Source organism: Sapajus apella, unplaced genomic scaffold (assembly GCF_009761245.1).
Source record: "Sapajus apella isolate SASKATOON/1434 unplaced genomic scaffold, GSC_monkey_1.0 scaffold28, whole genome shotgun sequence".
NCBI classification, from domain to species: Eukaryota; Metazoa; Chordata; class Mammalia; order Primates; family Cebidae; genus Sapajus; species Sapajus apella.
Genome location: NW_022436968.1, coordinates 4,771,654 through 4,798,458, shown reverse-complemented (window position 1 = coordinate 4,798,458; position 26,805 = coordinate 4,771,654). Strand labels below are relative to the sequence as shown.

General features: G+C 39.8%; 1 protein-coding gene across 5 annotated transcripts in view; it reads left to right on the top strand.

Annotated features, from left to right (window-relative positions):
• The first annotated feature begins 1,919 nt into the window (after positions 1 to 1,919).
• Positions 1,920 to 26,805, top strand: part of NAB1 (NGFI-A binding protein 1) — a 45,310-nt gene continuing 20,424 nt past the window's right edge. For 2 of the 5 annotated variants that reach the window (XM_032292620.1, XM_032292622.1), the window contains exons 1-3: positions 2,532 to 2,711; positions 11,731 to 12,568; positions 24,267 to 24,400. In XM_032292620.1, the coding sequence (XP_032148511.1) occupies positions 2,704 to 2,711; positions 11,731 to 12,568; positions 24,267 to 24,400 (980 nt within the window). In that variant the 5' untranslated portion in view covers positions 2,532 to 2,703. The other 3 variants (XM_032292621.1, XM_032292624.1, XM_032292625.1) reach the window with 3 other exon arrangements.

Genomic DNA, 26,805 nt, shown 5'->3' with positions numbered 1-26,805 from the left:
AAGAAAAAGATTTAACTTTAATTATATGTATTCCATTGTAGCATTACTCATTTCTATAACATGTTTTCACAAAAAGAAAAAAAAAGTTCTATACGTGATTAAAGTCTTTTGCTTTCAGTATCATCATCCTATCCATTGCTGCAACATAAAGAATTTCCCATCTCAAAGAATGCCTTGTATCCCGATCAGCGAAGTAGGCACACTCTGGGAGGCCAGCCAGGATGTGGGAATGACCTCCTATAAAACTAGATTTTTGTGTGTATGTTAAAACGGGATTCTACCTGTCTTTGCAGTAATTTTATATTAATAAATGCTCTTTAACGTTCAAGAACACGATAAAATTACTTTTTGCAAAGAATGTAAACATAGATTTAAAAAATAGACTTCCAAAATTTTTATGGCGATAGCTTAAGTGCTTTTGTTGTTGTTGAGAGGAGTTTCATTCTTGTTGCCCAAGCTGGAGTGCAATAGCTCGACTCAACTCACTGCAACCTCCGCCTCCTGGGTTTAAGCGATTCTCCTGCCTCAGCCTCCCGAGTAGCTGGGATTACAGGCGCGCGCCACCACGTCTGGCTGATTTTTTTGTATTTTTAGTAGAAAAGAGGTTTCACCATGTTAGCCAGGCTGGTGTCGAACTCCTGACCTCAGGTGATCCGCCCGCCTCGGCCTCCCAAAGTGCTGGGATTACAGGGGTAAGCCACCGTACCTGGCCAGCTTGTACATTTTTGAAGATGCTTTAACACGTTGGTTAGCAAAGTTTATGCAAACCAAAAAATTCTATATTGTGCCTTGGGAACTCTAATTTGACATATACCAGCACTAGACTAACGCCGTCGTTTTTCTACACCATGTACACAGAAAACATTAAACAGTAAAATAAAAGGCAGATTTTCAGGAGGTTAAAAAGGTTGGAATTAAGTTACCCGGTCAGCGCGACAGTTGTCAAAACTGCACTTCGGCCTCCGGGGTTCCCATTGTTTCCCTCCTCCTCCTCTAGTCCCTACGCCAGGCGGAGGCGGGGAGGGGTCAAGATGAGCAAGGCAGAGATGATCTCCCAGCCGCCAGTTTTTCCAGCGCTGCGCACCTGCTGCCCCTTCCTCCGTGCGGTCGCTGCCGCCTTACCGCCGGACGCCTCGGCCCCCGGGCAGGGGCGCACCTGGCCCACCTGCCTCCCCGCCTCCGCCCCGAGCCTGCGGGGGCGAGGGGAGCCCGGCGCGCTAGGATTTTTTTTTTTTTTTTTTTTAAGTCAGCCTCTCGGGGAATGTTGGATTTGGCGGGTGTGCTCTTTGAAATACTATATCGGGAACCTCACACATAATTCTGTTTTTTTAAATTGCAAACCTCCCCAGTTCACTCTGCAGCTGGAGAGCAGGCCCGAGGCGGCGTCCCCCGCCCGCCTCCCTCCCGGTCGTCCCCTCCCCGCGCCCGGACTCACGGGAGCCGCCCACTCCCGGCGCCCACTTGGTTCCTCCCAGCTGCCGTGTGAATGGGCCGCCCTCCGGATTCCGCGGAGGGGGTGGCTGCAAGGGGCCGAACCTCGGCCCCGGAGGCCGCCCCCGCCCCCGCCCGGCGGCGGCCCACGCCGGGATCTGCGTCACTCGGCCGCGCGTGGGCGGGAGCCGGAGCCGCGAATGTAGCAAGAGCGGAATCTCCCAATGTGACAGCGCGGGGGGTGGGGGTGGAGGCGGCGGAGGCGGGAGGGGGAGGGGGAAGGAGGGTGCAGCGCGCGCGGGGAAGGCAGGGGAGGGGAGGGGAGGGCAGGGCGCGGCGGGGGAGGCGCTGCCGCCGCCGCCCGCGCGCTGCAGCCCGGAGGAGCCGCCGCCGCCGCGGCCAAGCGAGCGCCGTCGGGGCGGGCGGGCGGGAAGCAGCGGCGGGCCCGAGCTGGGGGGGAGCAGGGAGAGCGCGCCCACCACCTTCCCTTCCCCCCTCGATGGGAGCGGGGGCGTCCCGGCTCCCGCAGCCGCCAGAGGAGGGAGAGCCGGGGGCCGTCGCTTTGGAGTTGGGGCTAAGCAGTCCTCGGGGAGAGCGCGCCAAGACCGCTGCAGCCACTGGCTGAGTACGTACCGGGGCCGACGGCCGCCACTCTCGGTCCGCCAAGTGCGGGACGCTTTCCCGCCGGAGCGGCGGCGGGCGAACTTGGGGCGGCGGAGTCGCGGGGCCGCGCGGGCACTTTGGGGGCGGTGTCCGGGGGAGCAGGCTCCGCGCGGCCGGCGCCGGAAGGAGAGGGCGGCCCCGGGCTCGTGTGGGCGATTCCCGGAGACATTCTGTGTGCAGGGGCCGCGAGGAGCAGGGAGCGCGGCCCTGATTTCGTGCATTGTGCATTTTCCCTCCGAGAAAGCCGGCGGTGCCGAGTCCATTCTGCTAACCGGGCTGGGGGCGTCACGCGGCGCTCGGAGGGACCGCGGGGCGCTGTGGGGGTATGCGATATGGGTTGTGCGCGCTGGCCCCAGAGTTTTGCAGCCGCCTTCGTCAAGGCAGGCTTTTTGTTTGTTTACTTTATAAAAGTGCTGCACTTACCGTCTCGGTTTTCTTCTTGGGTACCCTCCCCTTGCGAATGTAGTTTTCTTTTTAAAAGCGGAAGGAGAGTTTGCATGGAAGTGGCTTACAGAAACTTGGCACTGAGGTGCAGGGAAGCGAGACACTCTTTGTGCCTCTAAGGCCGATGAGGAATTTGCAAACACATGTGGGACATATAAGCCTTGGATGCGGAGGTGTGAAATGTTTCTCATTGAAAATACTATCAAATCTTTGTGGTCTGCAAGCTTAGAGTTTCCAAAGCTTGAGATAGGAAACGACCCTTCTGATAAGCCTGAATGTTGCAGGATCTTGGGGAAAGGCATGGTTGAAATGGAATAACCATTTGTAGATTCTGCAGACCAAGTTTTGCAGCCAAGTGATCGGGAGGACTTGCGTGTACTTACCCCTCGATCCCTGAGATTCGGGAGGCACGGAAAATTTGGGATGGCTGTTAATTTAAAATTTCATCTGAAAGAGTCGATTTGGAGTAACTTGTCACTACCAGTTGGTTTGCCAGTGACGTGTCTGCCAACTCAAGGAGTGCAAAGATCAGAAACTGAGAGAGGAATTCTTAGATCTTGTTTAAAAATATTTTGGCAGTTTTAATAGATAATATGAGATTGCATAGGAACAGAGGAGCCGAATTTAAAAGAGATTAGTCACGTAGGAAATGCTTAGCTGTTGTTAGAGTGTGCACGCAATGACTTACTTTCCTAGGTTTTCACTTTTTTGAAAATTTTTCCCTGAACAACATACTCAATTACGCTATTTCGTAATTTGCGTGTGGGTAATAAGAAGTATGAGAAGAGAGGATGCATAGGATTTGCTCTCTCTGTTTTGGATGGAGATTGAGCTTTTTCTGAAAGAGCTGCTTCTGATCTAATCTGTGTGCCAGTAAAAGTGGCTCTTAGATGCAAGGCTGTCTTTTTCTCCTCCATGTTTGTGTCATTGAAGACATTTAATATTATCTTTTCATTCAGTTTAAAAGATTATATTTTGTCCTTATGGGTATTAACATGCAAGTAAGGGTTTTCTTGAGACTTTGTAAGGGGCTGGCTAGGTCAGCCTTTTTTATCCTGTTTTGGGTATTAAATATTGGAACATTAGATCTTGAAAAAAAATTATGTAAAGGAAGTTCTGGAAGAAACTTTTTGTTTCAATTTTATTTTTACCATTTTGCAATAAAGTTAATATACCATTCCCATATTAGAAATGTTTTCTTTTTCTGGCTCTGATGGTCTCTTGTTAATCGTGAAGGTATCAATAATAAAAACATTGAGGCACGGTGGATTTTTATTTTATTCTGCCTTCTTATTATGGATGTAATTCAAATGACAGAAATTCTTAGGATTACTGTGCTGTTACAAGGACATTGAGTAAGCTTATATGTCTAGTAAATAACTTGATCTAATAAATTATCTTATTTCAAAATTATTAATTCAGTTGGGTAATCTGTTTTTTGTAACTGGTAAATAATATCCACTGTCATATGGGAAAGTTAATAGATTTTTATTCTCCTTATTAGAGAATCAGTTAAAACATTAGGTATTTTCTTTTCATCACACTACAGCTAAGAACCTATTGGTTTATTATTGAAGATTTTGGGGGGTTTGCACTGTGGATGCTTCTTTGAAAGAAGAAATTATAAAGTGGGAGACATCTTTGAAGAATTTGTTAACGAACTTTAAATATTTAAAGTAACAGCTGGGTGAAAACAGAAGTATGCCAGTTCCTAAAAAAATACAGACATGGGGTCTCCCTGTGCTGCCCAGGTTGACCTCAAACTCCTGGGGTCAAGGGATTATCCCACCTTAGTCCCCCAGGTTATGTCAAGTTTTTGTATCTGTTGGCCTAAGACTTAGGACTCATTTATTCCATTATAACAAGCCTGAAGCTGTTTTTTTGTGGCTGTTATTTATGTGCGTTTTTGGAAATGAAATCTCCGTAAAATTTACCTTTAAATGCTAAGCTGTATTTTAGATGGAAGTGAGCATTTTATAATATGATTTGAACAGTTAAGATCATGCTAATGTGTAATCACCCCATCTATGCATATTTCATTGTGGAATTTGCTAAACATTTTACACAATAAATAATACCCACTTGAGCATAATAGAAGATTGCTAGCCCCTTTGCTTTGGATGTATTTTTATATTACCTGCTTCTTTTACCCTTTTGAACAGTAGTATGAAGAATGGCACAATTATTATATTAAATGCAAACTCCCTTTCTGATCTGACATGTTCAATAACTCATACAATAGTAGAATATACTCCTTAAGCTTAATAATGGAACAAGTGGGAAATTTGAGAAGTTGACGCTTGAGAAAAATAGTAATCCTCATATTAATTTATTAATTTAATGATTTTTACAGAGAAATTTCTGAAAAGGTGAAAAACTTATAAACATTGCCTGCGTAGTCAGTGCTCAGAGGCTACTTAATGTTTGTTGAATGATTTGATGGTTGGTTGAGAACTTCCAGCCATTATATGAAATGCTAGTATTTGCCTATTGTAATTATAACGAAATTAATACACAGTTATTTAGCAAAATCTGATTTAGTTTTTTTCTATTTTTGGCAAGTAAATTTAACCTTACACTGAATATTTTTATTAAAATTTTAAGATGTCTCTAAAATTTTTTTTCCAGCTTCAGTCAGAATTTAGAGACAACAGGAGAGGGCAGTTTAAATTTGCCAAATTACCCTCAATTCATTGGAAGGGTTATATTTAATTCACAGCTCAGATCCAAAAGTATCTTGACTTATATGATCCACCACAGAATACTTAGTAATATGCATGCCTAGGTAAATCATTTGGAACTTGAAACACCTGCATGGGAGTTAGTACCTAGGGAAACTGCAATTTTAAGTAACCCATAAAGTTTAATCATTTTAGCTTGAGTTCTGGGTTCTAGAATGAGAATAAAAGCAAAAATAATTAATTGCATCGAGCAAGCTTTTACATCCCAAGGCCTGTGGTTGCATGCAGCCCAGGATGGCTTTGAATGCAGCCCAACACAAATGTGTAAACTTCTTAAAACGTTAGGAGATTTTTTTGTGTGTGCGATTTTGTTTTTTTTAAGCTCATCAGCTCTTGTTAGTGTTAGTGAATTTTTTGTATGGCGTAAGACAGTTCTTCTGGTATGACTCAGGAAAGCCAAAGGATTGGACACACCTGACATAGAAGCTCATCCTTCCCTAAGTCAAATTCCTGCTTTTTATAAACCTTTTCAGTTTCAGCCTATCATGTACCCATTTCACCCTTCTCCCAGGGCCCTGTACCTTCAAGCTATATTCTCCTAAAGTTGCAATACTTCAGAGGCTTTAAGTGTAGTCTGTCCTCAGATCTCCTATTTTCATTATCGTCATTTCTCATCTCAATCTTTCATTAATGTGCATGAGATCTTGTCTAGATGTCAAGAGGAAAACAACCTGGTGGAACTAATTTACCTTAATCCGTAAATGACTCATGAGCTCTTAACTCTTTCCAAGGTTTTTCACATTTTTTGTAAGTCTGTAAGAGGCTGCTATTAACTCAGATAATTTTAAAGTAAAACCTGCAGGCTGTGTTGGGGGAAGGAATTTCTAGTCTTCTGCATAAATAAGTCAGGCCTTACTAGGATTTTCCCTTGGTTTCTTCCCACTCCTGGAAGTGTGTGAATATGTGTATTGCTGTATATGTTTGTGTATGTGTATATAACAATGATTCCCGTAGCACGGAGGGGAGAAGATGCAAGAATAGTGATTATAAATCCCTTTGAGTATGTGGATAATTTATGAGATAATTTGGCGATAAGTTATACCACGTTTATAGGAACAGAGAAGAAAAAGAACTAGGATCTCATGACTGAACTTGAATTCTTAAAAGGCAGGTTTTGGGGCCAGAGTCGATGTGTAATGTGTAACACTAACCACTTGTAGTTCCTGTATGGAGAGAGCGCCTTTTGCTTTCTTGGGAGAATAGCCACGATATAGGAGTGCACTGTATAGCTTTTTAAGAAAGAGGAAGTAATGAGGATGAGAGAATGAAAAGGACTGTAGGTAAAGTAATAGGATGCTCTGTTACTGGATTGACAATTCATGGAGATACCGGTTTACACAGAAGGCCTCCCTTTTAGAATATGAAAGGTTGCTGATCAGATTCCAACTCAAGACATTGGGTTTCATTGCACAGCAACCTTTCCAGAGATGTTATTTAACATAGAACACTTTGCTAAGAATAACAGGGAATAAAAGATGAATGAAGCCTATTTCCTACCCTCGGGGTGCATATAACCTAACAGTAGTTTGTTCTGCAGAGCCAGGCAGGTGCCTGCCTTGTGCCATGACTCCTTCACAGCTGCACAGCATTTACCACAGTGTTTAAGTCTCTGCTTCTTGTCTTTCTCCTGATTCTCCATGAAGGATTGTCTTGCCTCTGTTTCCCAGAAAACTGGCTTAGTGCTTGATGTAGTTGAATAAGTTCAAAATCTGAGAGAGAGAGAGGGAGTGTTGTGGGGTTCAGAGAAGGAAGAGGACAGCTGCAGCCAGGGGTAGTGGAAAAGACATTTTGGGAAAGGCTGTGGAGGTTGGAGGGAGAGAGGATGCCTGGCACAGGGGCAGGGAATTGAAAGGCATGTTCGAGGAATGTCCAGTGTATCTGCTTGTCACAGGTATATGGGCATGCTAAGGACCAGAGAGAAGGGTGGAAAGATACACTTGGGTCTGGGATGCCCATATGAGTCGTTTGGATTTCTTTCTCTATGCAGGGGTGGTGAAGTTCGCCAGTTTGGAAACTTGGCATTGCAGTGTGGGGTCTATTGAAGGTGAAGGAGCTTTTTTCAAAGTTGAGACAAGAAGCAATGAGCACTAGAATTTGGTGCTTTTGAGGCAGAGAAAGAAGCGGTGGTGTAGCCTAAGGACATGCAGATTGGAAGAAAACAGAACAAAAAGCAAAAATGGAATCCAAACTTACTTAAATCCAGGAAACTGAAAGACTAGTGGTGCAACTGAAAGAGCTAAGAGAGTTGGAATGAGTAGACTTAGGAATCTGGAAGAAGAGAAGAAAATGAGATAATGTATTTGCTTTTAGACTCATCAAATTTGAGGTTTTGACAATGCCCAGGTGGAATGCCAAATTACAGTTCAGAAGAACAATTTGGGCTGATGGTTCTGAACTTCTCAGGTGTAAGGATAGCATTTCAAATTAAAAAATTGCAAATATTCATGACTACTTTTAGTATTTGTTTTTTGAGAATGCATATAAAGACAAAAACAAAAATCCAATTATGCTTTTAAGTGAGTTAGTATGTTACTAAGTAACAGAAGTATCTACCTTCATATGCAAAGTAGACGTGTGTGAGAGGCATCTTTTTCACTCAGTGGTCAGTGTTTTGTGTGCATTTGGATTTGAGAACGCTTGGAGTAACGTCATGGCCCTGGTCCAAGCTACAAATACAGATTTGGAGGTCATCTGCCTATAGTGATCATTAAAGCCCGGGAATGGGTGAGATTGTCAAAGGAAAATTATGGACACACAATAGAAAAAAGATGTAATATAAAAATTCGGAGAATTCTTGCACATAGAATGTAATAAGGGAAGGTAGGGAAAACAAGTGATACAGCATTACCAAAGTTAGGTGAAGAGCATCTCAAGGAGTGATAGATACCATGTAGCAAAGAGATTAATGAGAGAGAGGCCCAGAGTTTTGATAGAATGGCGAGGCCGGAAAACAAACTGGCCTGAGCAGGTTTGAAGGAATGGTTCTGCTTTTCCCTAGTGACAATTAAAGCCCTCTGTGCTATCAAAATATCCTCACATCCCAACTTGGAGACTGTCAGAGAAATTGTTTTCCATAGGGAAACAGGAGTTGACCAGTTTTGTCGACCAAGCTAGCTCCTTACTTCACTTAGCACAGTTGGAATCTGGCAGGTGACTGCTGCTACCCTGTAAGAAGACAAAGTGAGTTTTTAAAAAAGTTTTGGAACTTTTAGAAGATTACCGTTTAAAAGATCAGTGAATAACAAACAACAACAAATGGTCTTAAATTAATGCTTTTTTGTTTAATCCCGCTTCCCCTAACATCATTGGGATTCTTTTTATTGGACTCAGCAGGGCGAAGAACATTTAAGCTGGTGGAAATGAAAGTTGGCTGTACATTGGCAGCCAGGTCTCAGGGTTAGCTTTTGAATGCAGTTAACTAGTTTCTCTTAACTGTGGAATTCATTGAGAAGTCAGACTCAGTGTGGTTCTTCCACACTGATATCTTGAAAAGGCCAGGTAACAGTAGTTTTCAGCTGAGTGGATTTGCAATACTATAAGCTACCTGTATATAAGATGTTAAGGACCTATTTTATATTTACTTCAGCTTGAAGAGATGGAAGTAGAGCTTTCTTTTGACTTATTTGACCTTCATGTTGAATCGTTAATGGTTATAGATTTTATGAAAACAGAAAATCTCCCAAAAGTTTTCTTTCAAATCACATCAAGTTAATATATGAAGGGGTGGGTGTTTACATTATCACAGCAGGCTTTAGAAGGAAACTGAAACATTCTCTTAAAGCGAAAGCTTAGGAGGAAAACTCCTTTCCCAGTAGGAAAGTGTGGGCCTCTAGAAAGCCTCCAGGGACCTAATCAGTTAGTTCTCTTCCATCTGTTATCTTGACTTTGGAGAGTTACACTTGGTCCTATCAGTCTTTATGGAGATACTATATTCATAACTACTTTCTTACCCATACAGAGGACTTTCCCTTAAGAACTAGGGGGTTTCATTTTTTTTAATGGGTACAGATAAGAAAGGATAAAACTTGAAAATTATTTTCTAAAATCATTGCCTTATCTCAGAAGAATAAAATATAAGCTTGATTCTTTTAGTTCTTTTTCTTAAGTTTCTCATTTGTATTTGTCTAACATGTATATTTTTCTTATTGCTCATAAAAAGATTAAAAACTATTTTTCCAGATTTCCTCATTTAATCTCGCGTCTATCTCATAATGTGAGGAGTACATATGGTGAGTTAATTGATCACTTCATAAACCTTGCAGAGTTCTAGTTCTCTTAGTGTGTGTACTACTGGGAAACCCCATGTTCTGGAACTTCTGTGTCTTCCACAGTCTATTTTGATCATGTGTAAATATATACACGTGTATACATGTTCTTTTTTTAGCATTGCATTGAAAGCCTATGGAGGAGTTGCATGATGTGTATGATGGGAAAGTAAATTTCCTTTCTTCTACCTCTGACACTTTCTAGCAGCCTTTCTATTTGTATAGTATAGTTTAATACAGCCGTAAACTTGGGTCTGTAACTCCTGACAGCTGTTTTTGTGAGTTGGTGTCCAGGCAGATGATAGACTCTCCCTGGAGTGGGAGGACATGCAGAGCCTCCTTTAGGTGATTTAGAAGATGCAAGAACGTTTTCATCCAGAGGACTGAGGTGGCATGAATGTGAAGGTTGACCTAAAGAATTACCTGGATCATCACAGGACCTGTAGCAGTTTGTGGTGCCCAGAGGATTTATTAAGTAGGAATCTTGTATAGTCTTTCAGATTTGCCTAATCATGGGAATCTCCTGAGATGAATCTCAGGCACCTGGGAAACTTTTTCAAAAGCACCCCAGGTGATTTCCTGGGTGTTAGCAGAAGCTACTGGGCCCTAATTCTGTTGTCTCTTGGGAAGTCATCAGGTCACCTGGTTATGCCCATACTAGCCCTTGCAAATAAAGAGGCATAAAATTTGAGGAAGTCACTAGTTGATCAGAACAGATTGTGGATGACACAGAGGTTCCAGGAGATGGGGAGTAGTCAGTGCTTAGAGTGGTAAGGACACCCATTCTCCTGGCTTCAAGTGACTGAGACTAGAATTTTGTGTAGCCTTCTGATAGATGGCATAAAACAAGTCCCAAGTTCTGTGACTTCTTGGCTTTCTGGGAAAAGCTTGGTTAACTATTACTGGTTAACTATTGTCCCAGCTAACTATTACTATATACTGTTAGAGTTGAGAGTGGGTCTTCCATTTTTCCCTGATGCACATTTTGTTTGTTATTTTCTCCATAGAGGGCTACAGCGTACTTTTAATCCTAAGAGTGCATTTGATTACAAGAAGTTTATTTGTTTCTCTTACATGGAAGTACTTGGCCAACTCCTCTTTGTATGTGGGAGGTCTCCCAGCAACTGTGAACAACTTTTAAAGGCTGCTAAGAGGTCAAGAAGTACTTTGCTGAGTCTTGTTCTGTCTCTTTAAAAACAGACTTCTTTGTCTTGCTTGGCTTTAAAAATTACGTTTCTTCCTTGGCTCTGTCTTAGGCCTTCTCCCGCTGCTTTGGAGGGATCACCCACCCTCCTTATCTTATCCTACAGCTCTCTCCCTGATACACACAGGGCAGTTCTCCATAAGCATTCTACCCTGTGCCATGTGCAAGTGCTGTGTGTTTGAAAGGGAATCCCATCATCCTTATTTTTCTGTGTCCCCAATGCCTGTTAGAATCCTGAACTCTCAGATGTAATCTCATTGTCACTTGTAACTTTTTTCTTAAACCACTGTCAGTAAACAGTAACTATTTCCTTCATCAATAAACATCAATAAACGGTAACTTTGTTCATCACTTAGATCTTAAGTGATCACCAAATCTTGTCACTTACTTGTTGGACTTTTCTCTACCTCTTCTTTCTTGATTCCTAAACAAACCACCTTCTATTTTCTCACCTCCAATTCATACTGAAATCTATCTTCCTTTGCCTGCCAGACTCATCTTGCTCATTTTTTTCTCTGTAACATGGGAATAACTGTACCTGTGTCACAGGGCCGTTGTGAGAATCAGACATACGTAAAGTGTTTATTGTATTGCCTGGCACACAATAAGTACTCAGCAAATGGTAGCATACTCTACTTCTTACCTCCTGCTAAATTTGATAATTTTTAACTCCAGCTGTGTCCATTCCTGTATATAGTCAAAAATGTGGGATGTGGAACCCTTGGTTTAAGCCTTGGTTGGAACCTGTAGATTCCTGCTTAACAGTTATTCTCTTTTGGGAGAATAGTTCAGTTTAGTTATTGACCTATAAGGTTGTTAGTAGTGCAGAATGAGATAAAGTAGGTAGAGAGAATGCTTCCTTCACGGACAGTCACTATGCAGATGCTGCTTGTTTTTGTTTTTAAAACCTGTAGTCTAACCTATTTGATGTAAGAGGTTTGAAACAAGTATGATGAATTTTTACTTTTTTTTTTTTTGGCAGGTTGGACCCATCCACAGTAATGGCTACGGCCTTACCCAGGACCCTGGGCGAGTTGCAGCTGTATAGAATATTACAAAAAGCCAACCTACTTTCTTATTTTGATGCCTTTATCCAACAAGGTGGTGATGATGTCCAGCAGCTCTGTGAAGCAGGAGAAGAGGAATTTTTGGAAATCATGGCACTCGTGGGCATGGCTAGCAAGCCCCTTCATGTTAGAAGGCTGCAGAAGGCTTTGAGAGACTGGGTCACAAACCCTGGGCTTTTCAATCAGCCACTGACTTCCCTTCCTGTCAGTAGCATACCCATCTATAAATTACCAGAGGGATCGCCGACATGGCTGGGAATATCCTGCAGTAGTTATGAAAGGAGTAGCAATGCCCGGGAACCTCATTTAAAAATCCCCAAATGTGCTGCCACCACCTGTGTGCAGAGCTTGGGACAGGGGAAGTCAGATGTGGTCGGGAGCCTAGCGCTGCAGAGTGTTGGTGATTCCAGACTCTGGCAAGGCCACCATGCCACTGAGAGCGAGCACAGCCTCTCCCCAGCAGACCTGGGCTCCCCTGCGTCCCCAAAGGAGAGCAGCGAGGCACTGGATGCTGCGGCTGCGCTCTCTGTGGCCGAGTGTGTGGAGCGGATGGCCCCTACACTGCCGAAAAGTGACTTGAACGAAGTAAAGGAGCTGCTAAAAACCAACAAGAAGCTGGCCAAAATGATTGGTCACATCTTTGAGATGAACGATGATGATCCACACAAAGAGGAGGAAATTCGGAAATACAGTGCAATATATGGCAGATTTGACTCAAAGAGGAAGGATGGCAAACATCTCACACTTCATGAGGTACAAAGCCCGCGTTATTCTTTGTGTGTATGCAACGTGTTGCTAGTCATTAGAGATAAGTTTGGTAATAGTTTGCAGCAAATGTGATACACTCCTTGAAAGCAGTATTAAAAACATCAAGGTGTTAGCAACATGTAGCTCTTCTGTGAAAATAGACCATATTTTTTGTGTTGGGGTGTATGTATATATATGTATGTATGTGTGTGTGTGTGTATGTGTGTGTGTGTGTGTGTGTGTGTGTGTGTGTATTTTTTTTTTTCTGAGACGGAGTCTCACACTGTCACCCAGGCTGTGTGTGTGTGTGTGTGTGTGTGTGTGTGTGTGTGTGTGTGTCTATGTCTGTGTGTCTGTGTGTGTATGTATTTTTTTCTTCTGAGACGGACTCTCACACTGTCACCCAGGCTGTAGTACAGTGGTGCGATCTTGGCTCACTGCAATCTCTGCCTTCTGGGTTCAAGCAATTCTCCTGCTTCAGCCTCCTGAGTAGCTGGGAGTATAGGCATGCGCTACCACACCCAGCTAATTTTTTTGTATTTTTAGTAGAGACGGGTTTCACCGTGTTGGCCAGAATGGTCTCGATCTCCTGACCTCGTGATCCACCTGTCTCAGTTTCCCAAAGTGCTGGGATTACAGGCATGAGCCACCACGCGCGGCTGTGTTGGGATATATTTTTATTGAACTTGAACATGTTTGAGCTTTGGAACTATGGTATGTGGTGACTTTTAGAAAAATGTCAGAATTTAAGCAGTGAAAGCATAATGTCTTTGCATTTGTAAAGCAGTTTCTTTTTTAATTGATAAATAAAACTAGGTTTTAAATATAACTTTTCATTTAAAAACATTTTTATAGTAATTATAGCTTTGAACATTGATTTGGTTTGATGTTTGGCATTAACCATTTTTATTTTATCTTTATAGCACTCTAGACATAGTCTGCCGAAGTTTGTATGTGTATATGTGTGTGTGTATAGATATAAAATTTTGTATGGATAACATATTATACTTTATGTGTGTATATCAACTTTGACGTTTATTTCTTGTCTTCTCATCTATCTGGTCAACATATCATCTTTAAAATTCAGCCCAGAATAAGCTTAAGTGTTTTCTGTTATCTTTTCCTTCAAGTAGAATGACCTTTCCTTTTCATTTTTATCCCTACATATACTTCTGTCACAATAACTTCAATTCCTTATTGTACTTATTTTTGTATACTGGTCTGTGCTTCACAGTATAGTCTAGGTTTCTTCAAGGCAGAGATAATGTTTCATTCATCTTTATATTCCTAGAGCCTAATGACTCAGTAAGTGCTTGGAAAGTAAATGCGTTTTCAAGAGTTAAAAAGACTGTTTCAAAGCTTTTTTTTTTTTTGAGATGAGGGGGATCTCGCTTTATCACCCAGGCTGGAGTGCAGTGGGTGCAGCCTCGACCTCCTGGGCTTAAGTAGTCCACCCCGCTCAGCCTCTCCAGTGGCTTGCACAACAGGTGTGTGCCACCAAACCCAGTTAATTTATTTTTTTTAAGTTTTTTATAGAGATGGGAGTCTCTCCATGTTGCCCAGGCTGGTCTCAAACTCCTGGGCTCAAGTGATATGTCTGCCTTGGCCTCCCAAAGTGCTGAAATTATACAGGTATGAGCCATTGTACCCAGCCAGATCTTTTTAAATAAATGATTTTAGACATGAATGTTGGAGCTTGAGATCAGATAAATGGTTGGCAGAATGACTTAAGTCATGGCCAATCTGTAACTTGATCTATTTTGGGAGTATCCTTTGAACCAGTGGAGGGATCCACTTAAAAGGCTATATGGCTGCCATTAGTAGAAAAACAAAAGGCAAAATGTGTTGGCAATTTTAGCTTCATACTTTAATCTAGTTTTCTTTTAATTTTTAAAACATAGCAGATGAAACACAAAGTTGAGCCAAAATACCTATATTTTTATCAAAGTAAAATTATTTCTAAAAGATTAATTAACCTAGTTAACCTGACTTTAAAAAAAATCATATCCTACTTTAAAAAAAAATCCAATAAGAATTGTTTTACACTTAGCTTTTGCTAAGGAGCTCTTTGCCTCTTTAGATAAGTAGGTACAGATGGTATTTAAGTAATGAGACTGTGGGTTTCCCAAAATAAGGAAATACTCAAAATGAATGCCAGTAGGCTGAAATGTGGGGGTGGGGGCTTTGGAAGTTGTGGCTTGTGTTTTAGAAGCTTCACTTAGGCCTGCTTGTTACTTGTAATTCCAGTATGTGAATCTGGTTTAATAATATAGTTTAGGATAAATGTTTGTGAATCAGGAAGCTTTCTTAAAACTAGTAACTACCTAAGATCTTGGAAGAAATTACAAAATCCTGAGCGAATTGAAAGAAAGTACCATTAGGTATGTATACCTTTTAGGTATTATGAGAATTTTGCAGTTTTTTTCTCCTGATTATTTAAAATCAGGATTTTTTTAAGTTCTTCTAAGTTCCTGAGATTAAAGAATGTTGCTAGTTTCTACTCAATTTCCACATAAGGAATATATAACTTATTCTTAATTCATTGTTGGCTTAATCTCACTGTTCTGAGGGTTTTCTTCATATAAATTGTGTGGATACTGTTCTTTTAGTCTTTCAAGACAGAGAGCTGTATGTAGGTCACTAGTGGATGAAGTTCAAGCTCTCTATACCCGTTTTTTCAAGTGTTCAAGTACATAAAATTCTTTTTCTTGTAAGAAGAAAATATTTGTTTATGTATTTATAATAACATATTTGTTTCCAAGTGTAGACTGTGAAGAACTATGGAATGACTTATTGTTAAGCCCCTCTTTTTTTTATGCTAAAGAATCAGTGATAGTCCTACAACCTGGCTAACTATGGTCTGTTTTATAGGCATCAGATTGTGGAGAGAGTGAGGGCTGAGGCTTAGAACCACACACATTGCTCGTGTCAGGCACGTGCTAAGGGACAAACCCAGAGCAATATCAGAAAAAAGCCAGCAGGCAGGCAGTGTTGCATCTATTATAAGGGGCATTAACAGGCAGTAGATGGTAAACTAGGCAAGCAGTGTGCCCCCAATCTTAAATCAGTGAATGGATGAGGAGAGAGCAACTAAAATTTGGGAACAGCAAGGCAGTAGAGTATTACAAGTAGAGTGTTACAAGTTTCTACTTGTAATACTCATAAATGTAAATAGGTAGACAATTTGGCATTACAGAATATTTGTCGGCAGATAGCAGCTTCCAGCCAAAGAGCTCTAGAAAGATAGAAAGGAGAAGAGGAGAATGTAGTTAACAGGTAACTGTAGACTGAGCAGAAGAAATTCTGGAGGAATTGAGGTGTTAAGCAGGTTACCAAGATAAGGACCCGGGCCTATAGAATAAACAGTGATGCCATGCTTAGGTCAGTTTCCATTGTAGTGCGGAGAAGTCAAGGCCGAGTTTCAGAAAAAACCAGGAATTTCACCTTCGAGAGAGGAGGAATGCTGAATCTGGGAACTCACAAACCAGGATGCATTATTAAGTTAGCTTGTTTTATTCTGAACTCCCAATCTCAGAATTGATAGATTTCAGCATCTAACACCTGAAAGAAAATGTTGAACTTTCCTTCTGGTGATTTTAAAAAATGAATTACGGTAGTCTATTTCTTGAGTCAATTTTGGTAAGCTACATTTTTCTAAGAATATGTCCATTTCGTCTAAGTTTTCAAACTTACTGGTGTCAAGTTATTTATAGTTTTTTAATACCTAATATTGACCTAAGTCCAGGCATGGTGGCTCATGCTTGTAATCCAAGCATTTTGGGAGGCTGAGGCAGGCGGATCATGAGGTCAAGAGATCAAGACCATCCTGGCCAGCATGGTGAAACCTCGTCTCTTATAAAAATACAAAAATTAGGTGGGCATGGTGGTGCACACCTGTAGTCCCAGCTACTCGGGAGGCTGAGGCAGGAGAATCACTTGAACCTAGGAGGCGGAGGTTGCAGTGAGCTGAGATTACACCACTGCACTTCAGCCTGGCAACGGAGTGAAACTTAGTCTCAAAAGAAAAAAATACACACACACCCCCTCCCCCATATTGATTGTACACTTAATCTCCTTTGCCCGGATCAACCTTGCCAAAGATTTGCCAGTTTTATTCTTTTTCAGAGATCTGCAAACGAGGGTCTATGGACCCAGTCTCACTTATCTCCTGTTTTTATAAATAAACTTTTATTGGCACACAGCTGGGCCTATTTGTTTATGTACTGTTTGTGGCTGATTCTGAGCTACAGTGGTGAGTTGAGTAGTTGCGCCACAGGCTGTTTGGCCCATAAAGCCTAAAATATTTACTCTCTGGCCTTTTACAAAAAAAGCTTGCCAACCCCCGATCTTTTTGAAGAAGGCACTTGGGCTTAGTTGATATTCTTGCTTGTGCTGTGTATATATTTGTCTCCTTTCTTACAGTTATTTTATTATTCTTTTCTAACTTTATTTGGGTGCTTAGTTCATTAATTTTTAGTCATTCTTTTTCTAATATGAGCAATTAAAGTATAAGTTCTCACTAAGTATTGATTCATTGTTTTTCCCAGTTTTGATATGAGGTTATTATTTTTCAACTTTAATTATGTTTATGATTTATTTCCTGACCATCAGTTATTTAAAAGTGTTTCTTCATTTCCAAATATGAGTGATTTTTTTTCCCTTAGATATGTTTTCTAATGATTTCTGATTAAATTATATTGAGGGCAAGAGAACATGGTTTGTGTAATGCCAACCCTTTAAAATTTGTTGAGAGTTTAGTTATGGTTCAGTTTGTGGTCACTGTTTTTTTATGTTTGGAAATGATATCTTAAGCAGTTGTTGGTAGAGTGTTCTGTATGTGTCTGTTCTAACAAGCTTAATAACTGTTATTCAAAGCTTTTATATTCTTAACTATTTGTCTACTTGCTCTATCAGTAAAAAGAGTAGTGTGCTAAAATTTTACTGTGATTGTAGTGTCATCTGTTTCTCTTTGTATTATGCAGTAATCTTATTAACCTTTAATAATGCATTTTACTTTAAAAAGCTATTTTTTAAATATTCGTATAAATATATGAGCTCTCTTTTTACTAGTGATTGCCTATTACATCTTTAGATCTTTTTTTGAGACAGGGTTTACTCTGTCACCCAAGCTGGAGTGCAGTGGTGAGATCATGACTCACTGTAGCCTCGACCTTCCAGACTTAGGTGATTCTCCCACTCAGCCTCCTGGGTAGGTGAGACCACAGGCGTGTGGTCCAAAGAAAGAAAGCTAATTTTTTTCTTTCTTTTCTTTTCTTTTTTTGTAGCGACAGTGTTTTCATGTTGCTCAGCCTCCCGGAGTGTTGGGATTACAGGCATGAGCCACCGCACATGGCCTATTGCTTGTTATATCTTTATATCATCCTTTTATTTTCAACCTTTCAGAATCCATGTTTTATATATATCTTTTACAGAAAATTATATATGAAATTTATATAAGATTTTAAAGGACCCGGTCAGACATTCTTTGTTTTTTAACTGGAACATTTGGTCCATTTATATTTATTATAATTACTAATATTTTGGATTTTTTACATTATTTTATTTGTATCTCCCCTCTAGCACCAATACACTTTATTTCTGCATTTATCATCTGGGATTAGTTTCCTTTGAGGATTTTCTTAATGAAGGCCTGGTGGCAAACTTCATCCTTCCCCGCCTACTAGGAAATAACTTTATTTTGCTCTCATTTTTTTTTTTTGAGACGGAGTTTCACTCTTGTTACCCAGGCTGGAGTGCAATGGCGCGATCTCGGCTCACCGCAACCTCCGCCTCCTGGGTTCAGGCAATTCTCCTGCCTCAGCCTCCTGAGTAGCTGGGATTACAGGCACGCACCACCATGCCCAGCTGATTTTTTTGTATTTTTAGTAGAGACGGGGTTTCACCATGTTGACCAGGCTGATCTCGATCTCTTGGCCTCGTGATCCACCCGCCTCGGCCTCCCAAAGTGCTGGGATTACAGGCTTAAGCCACCGCGCCCGGCCCTGCTCTCATTTTTAATTACTATTTATTTGGGGTGTTAAATTCTGTAATGTTAGTGGTTTTCCCTTAGTAATTAAAGATACCATTTTATTGGCTTTTGGCTTTCATTGTTCTGTTTAGAAGTTAGTGCTTATTCTGTTATTTACTGTTTGCTTTTTAAATCTTGTTTGTTTCTGCCCCAGTTTCTTTCTCCTTTCCTGATTCTCACATTTTCTTGGTTATTTTTACTATATTGCTTTTCAGTCATATTTTCAAATCCCTTTATTTCTTCAAATGAAGTCTTTGAAGGTCTGATTTTGCTGTCTGTTTCCATGAGTTTTCACTTTTGTTCACTTGTTTCTGTGGATGTTTTATGATTTCTGTGAATTTATATTTCTTGGAACTTTAACTGTGAGAATGTTTAGAGGCCTGGGAAGAAAGCTAATTCTCTAGAGGTTATTTGCTTTTTCTTTTTACCGGGCATCTCGGGACATTGCAAATCTGAGGCCCTGTGAAAATAGAGTCTCAGCCCATTTAGTGTGAATTATGGCTGATTTGGGGTCATGAAATCTCAAAAGAGTGCCTTTTGTTCTCTCCCAGTCATTACCAGGGTTCAAGACAGATAATTTTCTTTGCATTCTCCTGGGGGTACAGATGTATTTCTAATTCAGCCTTACACTGGGCATGTGTGCTGAGGTTTCAGCTTTGTGGAGGCAGCATTTAGACTCCTCACTTTTGGTCAGCTGTGGGCTTTGCCTCTTGTTTCCTTCCCATTCTCTCCAATCCCATGAGGTCATGAAGATTGAATCTCAAACTTACCAAGTATAGCAACTGTGCTTAACTTAAACTCCCTTGAGGTACTGTATTTATTCATTTTGGTCTCAGTGTCTTTATTCTCATCAGCTCATTGAGCATTTAGTTGATCCCCTCCCCATTTTATTTAATATTTTTGGTTGTTTTTTCTGAGTGGGGCCAATAATGGTACCTAGGCCTCCCAGTGCTGGAGATGAAAGTCCTGAGCCTCCCTATCACACTGTGGTCACAGGGTTTTTATGCCAACAGTATTTAAAGTCACAATCATTTGATTGTTGGAGATTATACTTTTAACAACCCAGAAAGAAAGATTTGTTTAGGAATCAATAAACCACCTTTTTGAGGATAAAGATAACTGTAATGACTTTAATTTTTAAGTCCAGTTATAAAAGATAGAAAGCTAATTTCAGGAGGCCGGGTGTGGTGGCTCACGCTTGTAATCCCAGCACTTTGGGTGGTCAAGGCGGGCAGATCACTTGAGGTCAGGAGTTTGAGACCAGCCTGGCCAACATGATGAAACCCTGCCTGTACTAAAAATATAAAAAAATTAGCCGGGCATGTTGGCACACACCTGTAGTCCCAGGAACTTGGGAGGCTGAGACAAGAGAATCACTTGAACCTGGGAGGCAGAGGTCATGCCACCATATTCCAGCCTGGGTGACCGAGTGAGACTCATGTCTCAAAAAAAAAAAAAAAAAAGGAAGCCAACTTTAAGAAATCTTTCACATAAAGATATGAATGGAATTTTGGTATTTTGGGCTACAAAAAAAGGAAATGGAGGAAATAAGTAAACCAGTAAGGTTTACTTATTTGTTACTTTATCCTTTTAACAAAATTAGAATATTGACATTCAGAAAAAGCTAACAGTGCTACAGCAAGTGGTGAACTGCTTGGGAATATTTTCATTTTCCTTTTGTAAGTATATCATAATAGTTATTGATTTGTTAATTATTAGCAACTGGGGAGCATGAAATCTAGGTAACTCTGACAAAATACATGTTTTTAAGGGAGAGGCTTCATGAATCAGCTTTTTATTACAATAAGGGGATGAGCTAGAGTTATTTCTCCAGCCTCAGTTTTCTCCCAAGTTCCCTGAGGGACTGCGGAGTTTAGTCTACTTCTTTGGTTTCTGGGAGCCTAAATTCAGTGACAGTGAATGCATTATGTTTGTTTTCCTTGGTTTCTGGTAAGGTGATGGAAGAAATATTAGAATATTGTTTTCAGTTTATGTTGAAAAGTTATTTTCTGTGGTTGTGCATAAGCTAGCACCTCTGAAATGTCAATTTAAACATCTTACTGAAAATCAGAGGTTTTTATAGTAATTTAGATTTATGAGTATGAAAACAAAAATCGCTACATAAAAAGCTATTTGAGAATGCTCTTCGAGGTCATGTAGCCACTGTCATTCCAAAACTGAAGTTGATTTATTTTGGAAATCATTATTTAAAGTATACATTTCACTTTTAACTCCAATAACATTCAAAGGCACTTAGGGAAGGAATTTATCTATTGATGACTCTTTAGAAGGAGGGGAGAAAGCTGAAAATAAATTTTTCCTTCAGTTATGCTTTCATATGCAGCTATGGATTTAAAATAGGAGACTTGGGTTTATTATTACAACCTTTTGCTGTCAGTCGCCAAATTAATTGTCTCAGAACAAATCAATGTAAATCACAGTTGTAAATTTGGGGAGGAGGATATCAGATATCTGTATCATACCAGTGTACCATAACACACCGTAGGTGGTTTAAATACTTAGATGGGAAAAGTAAAAGGATTAGACTAAATTATGGTACATTTATATATTGTTAGGGTGGGAAGAGTGTTTCTGTGCCTGGCACCCAAGGCATGGAAACTGTGTGGCTAATGACAAACTTAAAAAAAAAAAAAAATCCCATTATATGTGATGAAGAGTTAATACTGTTAATAAAGAATTCCTGAAGTTGTAAGAAAATGAAACATTGTAATGAGTCAAAAACATAAGAAAAAACTAGTTTCATAGTCAAATAGATGCAAATTATAACCAAATGCTTTTAGAAATAGAAAACAAGTAAAGTTTTAAAAAGGTAGTAACGAGTGTTGGTCAAGATGATAGGAAATGGACTCCTCATATAATCATTGATAGCATTACGATTTAGAACAACTTTTCTGAGGGTAGTTTGGTGGAATGTATAAATTTGTTAAAATTTAGTATACCCTGTGATGTGACAGATCTATTTGTAGGAATTTATTCCAAAGAAATAATTGGATTTGTGTGCAAAGATGCACATTTAAGAATCTCTTATGCAGCTTTTTTAAAACAGTACATGGAAAACTGGAGATATGTTCAGAGTGAAGGTGGTTTAAATAATATATTGCTCTTTTCTACAATGGAATATTGTATGTGTAGGTAGTAAAAGTGATATTTTAAAGGATTTTTCAGTTCATTCATCAGTCAACAGATGTATATTGAACTTCCAACCCATGCCAGATGCTAATGTAAACAAGTCTCTGCCTTAATAAATTGGTGGAAATAAAAAACACAGCATACATAACTGAAAAAAGTAGATTACCAATCTGTATATATGTATGTACTTACATTTTATATGTATACTGAAATATTAGAATAATGTATATTAGAATATTGTAATTCTGGATGGAATGATTGTGTGCTATTTATTTTTATTTTTAAAAATTGTAAGTAAGAAAAATTTTTCTACATAAAGATGAGACGCCTGAGTAGGGAGAAAAGGTGGCTACAGTAGTTCCCTCTTATCTGTGAGGGACACATTCCAAGATCCCCAGTTGGATGCCTGAAACTGCAAATGGTACCAAACCTTATATACACTGTTTGTCCGTATACATGCATACCTACAATAAAGTTTAGCTCCTAAATTAGACACAGCAAGAGATTAGCAACAGTAACTATTAATAATAATAAAGTAGGACAATTAGAACAGTATGCCAGCATTATCGCTCTTGCACTTTGGGGCCATTGTTGAATCAAACAAGGGTAACTGGAAGATGAGCACTGTAATACTAGAAGACTCCATCTGATGGCTTAGATGGCCACCAAGTGACTGACGGGCAGGAATGTAGACAGTATAGGTACATTGGACCAAGGAATGATTCATCACTCAGACAGGACAGAGTGAGATGACACATAGTTTAGAACTTGTGAATTGTTTATTTTTAGAATTTTTCATTTAATATTTTTGGGCTGCGGTTGACAACAGTTAACTGAAACCTCAGAAAGCAAAACTGTGGGTAAGAAGGTACTGCTGTACCTGATTTCTTATGAAAAGAAAACAAGAGCTAACACTAACAACCACCTTGTGCCAGGTGTGTCTCCTCATCTGCTTCTTGTTAGAGCCTTTTGGGATAGTGATATTATGCCATTTTGCCTCTCAGAATATTAAATACCAAGTCTCTCAAAAGTTTTGCATGTCCAGAGTCACAGCTGGTAAATGATGGAGCAGGAGATATCTCAGGTCTGTCTGCTATCATGTCCCATTTCCTTTTTGCCAATCATCATGCCTTGGTTAAATAAATCTTTTGCATATTAAAAAAGCCTGATATAACTCTTGACAATTTCCTATATCTATTTATATTGACAAAATTATGTGAAAATTTTTCTAGTTAAACAATTACAGGTTTTGAGTTTAGGATAACAAAATTTTAGTACAAAGTGTTTGGTCAACTAGCAACTCTATATTGGCAGTATTTAGTAATTATTGAATTATGAAAGGGCAGTAGAATTAGATGGATCATAGAGATTAGTCCAAGACCTTAATATTCCAATACAGTCCTAGTATGTGATAACTCTTCTATTTTTTTATCTTTTTTTGGGAGACAGAGTCTTACTCTGTTGCCCAGGCTGGAGTGCAGTGGCGTGATCTCAGCTCACTGCAACCTCCACCTCCCAGGTTCAAGCAGTTCTCTGCCTCAGCCTCCTGAGTAGCTGGGATTACAGGCACCTGTCACCACACCCAGCTAATTTTTGTGTTTTTAGTAGAGATGGGGTTTCACCGTCTTGGCCAGGCTACTCTTGAACTCCTTACCTCATGATCCACCCGCCTCCACCTCCCAAAGTGCTGGGATTACAGGCATGACCCGCCATGCCCAGCCACTCTTATTTTTTACTAAGCGATTTGATAAATGTTTAAAATCATTTGGCCTTGATTCCTTTTTAAGAATTTTTATGTCAGCGCACATTTTAAAAAATCTGTCAGACCATGTACATTCATTTTTGGTTAGAGATAGTATCAGCAAATCCTATATTCTAATATTTTGGGTGGTTTTTTTTTTTTTTTTTTTTTGGGACGGAGTCTCGCTCTTGTTACCCAGGCTGGAGTGCAATGGCGCAATCTCGGCTCACCGCAACCTCCGCCTCCTGGGTTCAGGCAATTCTCCTGCCTCAGCCTCCTGAGTAGCTGGGATTACAGGCATGCGCCACCATGCCCAGCTAATTTTTTGTATTTTTAGTAGAGACGGGGTTTCACCGTGTTGACCAGGATGGTCTCGATCTCTTGACCTCGTGATCCACCCGCCTCGGCCTCCCAAAGTGCTGGGATTACAGGCTTGAGCCACCGCGCCCGGCTATTTTGGGTTTTTTTATAAGCAAGATGCAGAATATGTTTTACTCTTTATTTTCCTTGTTGTCTGTAAACTCTCCTACCTAACCAAAAATAAACAAGCATATGAATAAATGAAATCAAGATGACTATTATGATTCATTTGGGCTCTGTGAGATGGGAGATGAGTTGATCTTCTTCAGAAATTTGGAATTAGGAATAAATACCATTCTGATTTTTATGAATTATGATGACTTCATTATATAATGCTGTGACATTCTTATATATTAAATGAAACCTTTTGCATTTTGATGAAATCAAAATTTTCATAATTTTAAAACTCTGTTTTGAATATCCAGCTCACTGTTAATGAAGCAGCTGCTCAACTCTGTGTGAAGGATAATGCCCTGCTGACAAGAAGAGATGAGCTCTTTGCCTTGGCTAGGCAGATTTCTCGAGAAGTCACCTATAAATATACATACAGAACCACCAAGTAAGTGTTTGACCAACTGGCAGTATTTTCGCATTGCTTGATAGAATTAGAGTTTGAAACATCATTTGTTGATAGAATATAAGCTATAAGCATTTCTGAAAAAGCAGTATGATTATTGTTCTATGAAACTAAACAATGCAGTGACTCTTGAAAACATTGCTCAGGTGATTTTTGTTGTTTAATTCTCTTTCTTTTTTGAAAGGCATCATTCTCTAATTACTATAGCATTGGTTTGGTAGTGGTTTCAGATACTCTTCTCTCACACACTCTCTTTGGTTTTGAGTGTGATGAGGGGATTTAGTCAGACAGCATTTATAGATGTATTTGTACACCCCCTAACCACATGAACTTGTTGAACTCTGAGGAAACAGAGTGGTTCTTTTTGCAAACTGTTTGCAATCTGATGAGATTAGCTGGATATGTAAAATGTCTCTCTTGACTAGTATCTGCGGGAAAATTGAAAGACAATTCTATTTCTAGCAAATGGGTTATGGAACAAGAGTTTGAAATAAAAAATATGATGTTAAAAAGCAATGGTGGTTTCAAAATTTAACGTAAACACAGCATATTCTTCTTCACCTTATCCTTACTTGAGCCGTAAGCATTGTCTACAGGATAGGACCATTTGATTTTGTTCACTTGATTCCACACGGACCCTGATTTCCAGCCCACATTGTATTGTGCCTGCTTCTGCTTCTCTGAGTGGATGCAGATGACCACTGCATTAAAGTAACTAAGTTTTTGTTGGTAATTTCACATTCTGAGCACCCTCTCCAGCCCTAATAAATCACATTCTTTGGGGATGGAACCCTGGAATACGAACTTTCACAAGCATCCCAGAGCATTCTTGTGCATCAAGTTTGAAAACCAGCAATAGGCATTTGCCCTCATTATCATTATTTTTCCTAACTCACAACAGTTTCATTTCCTGCCCTATGTCAGTACCTACCTATTTACAACTGACAAGTAAAACCATGACTAAATGAATAGGGTAAGAATATGCAGCGACATTCTCTGGGATTATTTATAAGGTTTTTTTTTTTTGGAGTTAGATAATCAAGAGCTGATTTGCTGGTTTTTTATTTTCTTTGTTGTATTATACACCATTTTCTTTCTGATGAATAGGGTAAGAATATGCAGCGACATTCTCTGGGATTATTTATAAGGTGTTTTTTTTTTGGAGTTAGATAATCAAGAGCTGATTTGCTGGTTTTTTATTTTCTTTGTTGTATTATACACCATTTTCTTTCTGAGTACTTTATTTAAATAATTTTATTTAATCAAAGTGATGCATGTCCACTTCCATGATTTAAGAAGTCATGCAATACGTAAGGCTTATCATGAAATTCAGTGGTTCCTATGCTCTGCCTTCCCACTTCTCAGTTCCACATTCCAGAGTCAACTGCCTTAAATGATTTTTAACTGTTTCCTCTAGTCTTTACCTTCACCTTTCCTTTTAAAGTTAAATGTACTTTAAAATACATTAACACTTTTGCATAACTTAGAAGCCACCTCAGACTCCTAAGGCGCCCTCATTATTTTTTATGGCTGCATGGTATTGAATTGTGTAGATGTGCCGTAATTCATTTAGTCCCATTCCCTACTGATAGCTACTCGGGTTGTTTCTAGTCTTTTCTTATTATAAATAATACTACAATAAATAACATCATACATATTTTGTTGATTCTGAGATGTACATTTTCACATTTTAACATCTTTTATATTGAAGTATGACTTGTAGTTGATGACTTGTCATAGTTTAATTAATTTCATAGTGGTACATGAAATAATTATGTATTGGCGGAGCACCATTTTATATATGTGTAGGTACCTCTGGGATTGGTTTTCCCAGCAGAAAAATTGCTGGGTCGGGGTAAATAATCTGTAATTTCTGTAGATAGACAGAATGCATTTTAATCTCATGTAGCCAAAAATGTCCATCTTAAATGGTCATTTTAGTCATTTTATCCTAAATTATTCCTATTGAACCATAAAGGAATATCCTCCTTCTTGCTTTTTTCTTTTTCATTATGTGATGATTATTAAATATTTCTTGAGTGCTAGGCTGGGCACAGTGGCTCACGCCTGTAATCCCAGCACTTTGAGAGGCTGAGATGGGAGGATCCCTTGAGCCTAGGAGTTTGTGACTAGCCTGGGTAACATAGCAAGACCCTGTCTTAAAAAAAAAATTATTGAGTGCTTTTTCTGTGGGGAGTTCTGAGGTAGCGGGCTTTTAAAATTTATAATTGTATCTATATGTTCCCTAATGTAAACTTGGAAATGAGGAAGGAGCTTTTCTTCATTATTTTAATGTTCATTATGAGTATGTCACTTCTGGTGTTGGAGTTTCAGGGTATATATTTTGGCAGAAGGTTGTAGGCTGCGATGACTTTGGAATAAAATCA